Source organism: Lactuca sativa, chromosome 3 (assembly GCF_002870075.4).
Source record: "Lactuca sativa cultivar Salinas chromosome 3, Lsat_Salinas_v11, whole genome shotgun sequence".
NCBI classification, from domain to species: Eukaryota; Viridiplantae; Streptophyta; class Magnoliopsida; order Asterales; family Asteraceae; genus Lactuca; species Lactuca sativa.
The window spans coordinates 155037928-155046694 of NC_056625.2; the positions used below are offsets into that span (position 1 = coordinate 155037928).

Below are 8767 nucleotides of genomic sequence, written 5' to 3' on the forward strand. Positions count from 1 at the left end.
CTCATTTTTTGCATCCCTTCGAATCCATCTGCAGAAAACCTCCTAACCTCAAGGTATTTTTAGTTGAGCAACCCAAGCATACATAAGCTAGAATTACAATTTATGACACCACTATGGAGCTCTTTTGAATTCTTCACTTCCTTGATAATTTGATCTTTGATTTCTTTGAATTCACCACCTTTATTGTTTGATTTTTGGTATCTTCAACTTTTTGAATTTCTTGGAATTTTTTATCTTTGAACTTCATACTTTAACTTTGATGCTCCAAAAATTCTTCAAATTTTTTCTTGTAATTCTCTCCTTTTTTTTCTTACATGTACCTCACTTTTTTCACTCAAATCCCTACATGCTTAAGCAGGGGCGCTCAACCTCAACCTTTATTGGCTAACGATTCTTCCATCTCGTCATGGTTGAAGCTGATTCGATTTGAGGAAAATTCAACAAAGGAAAATCTCTTTGGCGTCCACTGGAACGTTGACCCCTGTGAAACATTATCCCTGCAAAACAAAGAACACAAAACCCAGAAAACAAAGAAAATCATCAAAACATATTACACCTGGGTCCCCGACTGGACTTGTCGAGTCCATGAGCGACTCGGCGAGTCTTATGAACTGCGCGAGTCAGTCGGCGAGTCGGTCAAAATCCGACCATGAAAACTCAAAATTACTTCCAGGGTTTTGTCCAGGGATGTTCCTAAGATGTATTAAAGGAGAAATAACCATCCAAAACAACATAATTGATGTAAAATCAAAACCCTATAAATTCACTATACTTCAAAATCGGGTATTATATGAAATTGGCAACCTAGATCATCTAAAAATCATGCCTTTAACAGAAATTAGGAAGAAATTCAGTACCTTTTTGTGATGGAAATTGAAAAACTTGAAGAAATTTTGAAGAAGTTGATGAATGCTTGAGAGAGAGTAAGAATGGAGGCGCATGACGAGTGAAGGGGAAAATTGATTTCATTAGGGTTAAAACCCTAGTTACCGGTTGTAAAAATAATTTTTTTTTTCTGTAAATAAAACCAACTCGGTGAGTCTGGTCGCGATTTTTAAACTCATCTGGAATTTGAATCGACTCGTCGAGTCATGGTTAGACTCGGCGAGTCTCTTACAAACAATTCAGAAAATTAAATCATTTTGACATTTGTTTAGAAAAGAAAATTTATTCCACCCCACACTTAGTCCATACGCACTCTCAAGCAGAAATGTCCGACGAATTGGAAGATTAAAAAAAATCAAACAAAACTAAAAAGATAAAAGAAAGCAAACTCTAAATAACGGGTTGCCTCCCGCCAAGCGCTTCTTTTTAAGGAGTCGTTAGCTGGACTCCTTCTCATCTACGTCTCGTCATCTTCCAGCATCGGGAATGCGCGCCTAATCTTTTGTGGTTTGTACTTTGTCTTGTAGGCGTGAATCTTCTTTTCGTAAGCCCGTTTTAAGTCTTCTTTCTTCTTTCTCATAGTATCATCCTCAGCTACTTGAAATTCCCTTCTCCTCTTTTTCTTTTTCACCCCATTCTTTTGCACCTTTTCTTGCACCTCCTTTTCCTCAAACTTAATTACATCATATTTTGTGAAAGTTCATGCTCTAGGTTTGGTAATGAATGGTTGATCAGCCTCAACTCTCCTATCCCTTGCCTTCTCCTCTTTTTCAATCCTTACCTCATCTTCAAGCGGGATTGCATCAATACATGCTATATGAACGTGTTGAACTTCAGTATCCATTTTTCCTTTTGCTGTTTGTTCTTCTAAGGAATGAGGAAAAACATCCATGTCCAGCACATGCAGAGAACTAACAACAAGCAGATCTAAGTCGTCCAGGTTTTTGGTAATTTCGACTGGACTTGTCGAGTCTAGGAAAGTGACTCGGCGAGTCGGATCGCATTTCACCATTTCCACTGTGTTTTCCAAGTCGGCTCCTTTCAGCATCTTTTCTATCTCCTCCAAGTCTTTGTAAAAATCTCCATTACCTCCAGAAGGTAGCAAAAACTTGCTTGGAACTTCTTCTTGCAAAAGTGCAAGTTCTTTTTGTAGTATCTCATCATCCAAATCGATAAATGAGATCTCTTCTTTTCCTTTCTCTTCTTGCTTGATCTCTGGTAAAGCTCTAAATATTGCTGACTCGTCTCCTACCCTTAACGTTAGTGTAGAATCACATACATCAATTAAAGCACATGCGGTGTTTAAAAATGACCTCCCCAAAATAATCGGAATTTCGGGGTCTTCTTCCATATCAAGCACCACAAAGTCTACTGGAAAGATGAACTTGTCGACTTTAATGAGAAGATCGTCACAAACGCCTCTTGGATGAATTGTTGTCTTGTCTGCCAAATGGATCTTCATGTTTACCGGCCTTGGCTCCGGTAAGTTCAGCTTCTTGAAGAAAGAGAAAGGCATTAGGTTGATGCTTACACCCGAGTCGGTCAACGCTTGAGTGACAAGTGCATTTCCAAATTGGCACGGAATTATGATACTCCCCAGATCACCCTTCGTTTTGGGTAACTCACTCAATATTATTTCCGCGACTTCAGCTAAATCTTTCCTAGCAGCAAAGACACCCTTTAGTAAGTTAAAATATTTGGGCATTTGAAGCATCATTTATACAAATGGTACGTTGACTTGTAGGGCTCTAACATGCTCCATAAAAGCTCTATAAGCTTCAAATTTTTCAACAGGCATGGCTCTGATTGGGAATGGCAAAGGAGGATTATATGGCTTTAAGGGAATGGCCGTTTTGTCATTAACGCATGGACTCGTCGAGTGTGGTCGGGTTTAGCTGGAGCCGACTCTTCTGTCTTTTCTGTCTTCCTATTAGAGATCCTCTGTGCATGTGTGAAAATTTCTTCATAGCTGGAAGTCACTATACTCACATTCTCCATTCTTGGATTATTTTCGGTGTTACTTGGAAGTTGACCCGGTCTTCTTTCGTTCACTTGATGTGCAAGTTGTCCCATCTGTTTCTCAATGTTGAGAATTGATGTCCGCTGATTCGTTATCATATTTCTGGTCTCGTGTATTGCAGCATCGTGATCATTGTGTCTCTTTTCGGACGCAGCTATGAATCTAGTGAACAATTCTTCTAAATCGGCTTTCTTTTCCATTACCGTTTCTTCCTTTTTGATAAAATGCCTTTCCTTCTGCTTGTATTTCTCCTCCTTAGCCTTCTTGTATTCTTCATATGGGAGCCATTCCTTCTTCGGTTTCCGCCAATTCTCGTCGTATCTATCGCCACATGAATAGAACACTTGAGCCTTCTTATTTCCATTTTCATCCAAATCACAATCCTTGGTGAGATGGGGCCCTCTACAATTCTCACATCCAACCCGAATAGCATGGATTGTTTGATCCATTTTTGTCATCCTTCTATCTAGACTATCGAGCTTAGCTATCACCGCCGCCATGCTATCATTTGTCGAGTTCACTACCCCCCGAGATACTTCATTTCTTGGATTGTGGTATTCTCTAGAATGCTTAGAGAATTCTTCAATTAATTCCTTAATTACCGGGGGCGCCTTCTTCGTGAGCAGGCCTTGTGAATCGAGCAATTGCCTTGTGGTGACATTGAATCCATCATAGAAAATGGAGACTTCTTGTTGGCTATTGAGGTCATGGTGTGGGCAATTTCTAAGAAGACCTTTGTAACTTTCCCAAGCTTCATAAAGAGATTCCCTGGGTTGTTGCTCGAAGTTGGCGATGGCTTTCTTCAACTTAGCTATTTTGAAAGGCGGGCAAAAGTGGTCTATGAATTCTTCTTTCATTTTGGCCCATGTGGTGACCAATCTGGGAGGAAGTGACTTGAGCCAATCCTTTGCAGCATCCTTGAACGTGACTGGAATCATGCGAAGTAGCTGGGTCTCGCGAGGCACATTTGGTACATTGAAGTAGTTAGCCACATCATTTACTTCATCCAAGTGCTTGTAGGCGTCTTCGTGGTCCTTCCCATAAAAAGGAATCTCCTTGAGTTGAGCGAGGATATGGCCCTTTAGCTCGAAAGTAGCGGTTGCGGGAATTGCGGGCTGCACAAGTCCCGGGCCGGTGTCATCACGCATCCTCTTCTTCCATTCCCCCATGGGGACTTCATCGATATTAGCCATAGCGATAGCTAAATCGTCTTTAAACTCGGATTCGTGCTCGTATGTGGGTTCTTCTTCTTCCTCGGTCTCGTACTCGGTGTCTTCTTGAATTGAGTCGCCGATTGTCAAAGAGGCACTGGATGCTCTTAATTTGTTGCTCCTCTTCTTGCTGAAAACGGACTTGAGGTTTTTGAGTGGTGAGTTCTTTGAAGAAGCGGATTCTCCAACGGTTTTGCCTTTGCTCCTCCTTAGTGCGGATTCCGGGTCTTCAAGAGGAGGGACCAGAGGTGTATCAGATCCTCGGGTCATGAAACAACTGTAAACAAAACAAAAACGCGTAAAAAGAACAAAAAGAAAATAAAAAATTAAAACTGTAAACAACGATGTACTCGCCTAGTCGGCAGGAGTGCACTCGGCGAGTTCAAGGCAAAACACAGAAAAAAATTTCTAGTTACTTTAAAAACGGATTTTTATTAAAACTTATACTACTTGCTAAATTACCTTTTAATTAACTTTGTGTAAGATAAATCCCACACAAATGATCGATTAAATTAGAATTTAACGTTAATTTTAGAACCGTTCCCCGGCAGCGGCGCCAAAAACATAACGTGTGCAAACTCACTTAGTTTTAAACCTACTTTTAATTATAAAATAAACACACAAAAGCAGTGGACCTATCAATTGTGGTATAGTTAAATAAGTAGGGTATCGAACACAGGAACGGTAAATTAAAACTAAATACTAATTCTATCTAAATTAATTAATAAGTAGGGGGTTTTCTCTAGTTTTACAAGACTAGAAACTTACTAACTATTACTCAAACTAAAAACTAGAAAAACAAAGAATTAACTAGATTCAATAATGGGAAGGAACTTCTGTTTAGTTCAACTCAATTGATCATATGATTGATTTCAAGGTAATGGTGTAATGGATTAACTCTTTTGTTGGTTACCGATTCAAGTGATTAGATTCGCGTTCACTACACTAATCCTTAGCAAATAAACTAACTTAAACAGTGATTAGTTGTCTAATTTAATTAAATTCACTAGATTAATTATTCGGGTTAATTTAAACTTGCAATAGTTAACTAATTTGGTCCTTTAATTTAACTTCTTGTTGATGCTCATCACACAAGCTCACACATGAATTTACTCAATTTTCTTATTAATTCTAGTTTCATGTTCATTAATCCTAGACATATGACAAAGTGGTCACATAGCATATGAGGTTGATAATCAAAAGATGTTCATGCTATTCAATTACCTTCCTATTAACAGAAAATTAATTATCATTCACACACAAGGTTCTTTAGCAAGCTAAAATAACAAGAATCACCAACTTTAAATTAATCCTACCAATAATCAAACCATAGTATCAATTTTGTATTCCCCAAACAGAAGTTTAAGAGTTTTAGCTCATGATTGAAATAAATAACAGCAAACAAACAGATTCTAATTGTTTAACTATAATGAAAAACAGAAGATTAAGTAGAATGATGAAATTTGCCTCAAATCTCCTTCAGAATTGGATTCTAGCTTGTATCTTCGTCCTCTAGGGTTTTTCTGACTCTTCAATCGCAACTAACCTCTCCAGAATGGTTCCAGAATCCCCCTCATCGTTCTGAGAAGTTATCTTTATATATGCGAAACGACTCGTCGAGTCCATCTCTCAATCCCCGTATGTGATAAGTCTCTGGGTTTCCGAGTCTTTATCTTCTCGAATATTCGCTTGGACTTGCCGAGTAGTCGACCCTACTCGCCGAGTAGGTGTTATTTTTGGTGTTTTTCTTCATTGTTCCATTCTCGAGCTCTCAACCGCTTCTCCCGCTTCCTTTTGCTTCCGAGCATCATGTTTGGACTGAAAACATAATTCAAACACTTTTAAGTACCTTTTGTCCATGAAATGCAATAATTTAGCTAATAAATGAATAAAAATCTACACTTAATATGAACTAAATATGCACATATCAAGACATTACAAGCTTTTGGTGTTCAGTTTGGGCCTTTCTCTTAGTGCTTAATTGTTTAAGCACTTAAGGCTACAAGAACAAAGTTGTACAAGAAGAAATCTAACAATTTTGGTACCTTACTCTTGTTGGTGGATTACTTATAGAGAAGATCATGCTCCTTGTTCTTGCAATCTACTTCAACACCCCAAATCCAAGGGGGTCCAAAGGTTACAAGGTTGTAATTTCTAAACACCCTATGGTTGTTATAATATCATTATAACCTCTTTAAAAAGATCCTTGATGGTTTGTATTGTTGCTTCATTCGATGTTTTAAGAAAATTTTAAAGCTTCGTTGCCGGTTTTTTGTGAAAAACTATTTATTTTATGCAACAAAACCCTTCATGCACACTAATTAGGGTTGGAAACCTCGTGTTTTTATCGATTTTTTTTGCATCCACGGTGTGATAATATCTTGCCACGGTGTGGCAATAGGTATCCTTGCTGCACACGAACTCGTAGGCCAACATGGAGAGTTTTTGGTGATTTTTTGTTCATCATGTCGTGAGGTAAGAGGCTCACGTCCTGAGAACTGAAAATTCGCATTTGGCAAAAGAACGAAAGTCGTCCGAAATTTTGTCTAGTTTCTGGAACCTTTTGATTCACGTCAATCGGAGTTACGAGTCATGAGATATGACCAAAATAATGACGATGAGTCAAACTGCCAACAACATCATTTTTGCGTATTTTTCAGCCCCGTTCTCTTTCTTTTGCACCCTAGCTCCCATTTTAATTGTAAGTAAACATTCTCAAGCATATTAAGTCTTGTATATCTAAAAGTATAACATTTTAATAAAATATATTAAGATAATGACTTAAAATATATATTTTTAAATAAGGCCATATCATAATGGAAAAAAGTTGAGGATAAAATATAATGTTTAGAGAATGAAATATTGTAGTGTGGAAGTGTTGTGGTTAATTGGCTACTATTCATAGGTAAAATATAAAATTATTTGAAAAAAAATAAAAACCCAACGCTCATATTTTTTACTATTTCCTCGTATTCTTCATGTTGCAAGTTGTGGTTGAGGCCACATCTGCCCGCTATGTGGTACATATACCGTACAACCTAACCTATAAAGTTCACACAGCCTACTGATTTCAAAGTTCACATAATCTATCGTCTATGGATTCAATGATTTCATTGTTCAAATGGTCTATAGAATATTATAATGCAACGTCAATTCAAATAGTTCAAAATTTATGCAATCTATGATTCAAAGATTCAAAGTTTACATCACCATTTTTTTGGAACCGAAAATCTAATCAATTTTTAAACTACTCATAGTTTTACTTATGGACGAGAGTTGAACCATCCGCCTCAAGTCAAGGAGGAATGATAATGTGGTTAGGCTAGAATTAATTCTGAGTCTCAAAAGTTAAAGTACTTTACAAAATGACCAAATTTAGCAATATCACATTAACTAATCACAAATTTCATGATTTCAACAAAATTGCACAAACAAGTTTGCTCAAAAATAAAATCGAGGACATACCAATAACCTAATTATCAAATTAGTAAATTACAATCATATACTACAAAATCACATAAAAATTCAATATTTAACAAAATAATCTCTCAATCACCCCATACAAAATTTTGAAAATTTTAAAGGACTCGGAGATGGGCTTAATTCTCACTGACCACATGAATATAGTTTACTCTACTTTAACCTAATTATTAACGAATAGATATATCATCATGACAACTCGTTGGTGGTCTCACCCCCCATTCCTTTAAAGCCGGGAAGAGTGGCCGGTGATGCTGTTGGTCAAAGAAGACATGGAGCTGAGTACACTGGCAACTAGAAAACGAGGTATCAACGACCTATAATTCCTTCACAATCCGTCGCTAAATGCTACCCGTCGAAGAAACCTTTGTGTTAATTGTCAGCAATGAACTCAGCGAGGGATTTAGCGACCAATTAGCGACCCATTAGCAATGACACAGATTACCTAGGGAATCTCCGTCGTTAATTCGTCGATGATACCTAATTTTTCTAGTAGTTTGGACTCAACATAAGCCGCCCCCTTATCTTGGCAAGGCAAAGAAGAAGAAAAGTGTTTGTCTGAGGTGGAGCTCGGTGGTCTGGGCACCACTACTCCTCTGAGCTTGAAAGAAGATTCACCCCTCCCCATAATCACTGATATATTCGGAGGTGGCAAAAAGTTCGATTCCCACGTCGATGTTTGAGTACTTTCCATTGCCTCTTGTGACTCCAAAACAACCATATCAACCACTTCAACATCCCACAACACCCACTCCTGCGTTATCATCAACTGAGGGATGTCATGGGTGACGGAGTTTCTCCATGGTGGGGTGCCGCCGTTACCCCGCAAGAAGTTCCCACCTTTAGCTCGCAGCTTCACCAACTCACCTTCCTTAATCGGCTCCCACTCAATGGAGGTGTCCAGTTTGTTCGCCTGGATGTTTTGCACCACTTTATTCCCGGTCAACCCTGTCAGAAACGGTTCATCGGAGGGAGTGAGGTACTTGCCGGAGGAGCAGTTTTTCAGGCGGATGACATGCTTTTTCCCTTCCACTCTCTCCACTGTCCACTCTTCATTCCTTGGGAAGCCGTTTCTGCTTTGGAGGACAGTCTTTTCATCGTCTCCGGCCACCAAGAATTTGTTAAGGTGGCTCCGCAGTCTGACGACTTTTGCGTTCTTGAAAAACTCCAT

General features: G+C 38.6%; 1 protein-coding gene and 1 non-coding gene across 2 annotated transcripts; one reads left to right on the top strand and one right to left on the bottom strand.

The window, feature by feature from the left end:
• Positions 1 to 3607: 3607 nt before the first annotated feature.
• LOC111914048 (small nucleolar RNA R71) lies at positions 3608 to 3714 on the top strand. Its single transcript, XR_002857685.1, has one exon. It is a non-coding gene; the product is annotated as a small nucleolar RNA R71 (small nucleolar RNA).
• Positions 3715 to 8041: 4327 nt separating this feature from the next.
• LOC111914042 (uncharacterized) lies at positions 8042 to 8767 on the bottom strand. The gene has a single exon (XM_023909786.1). It carries the CDS (start codon positions 8765 to 8767, stop codon positions 8042 to 8044), a length of 726 nt encoding a protein of 241 aa, XP_023765554.1.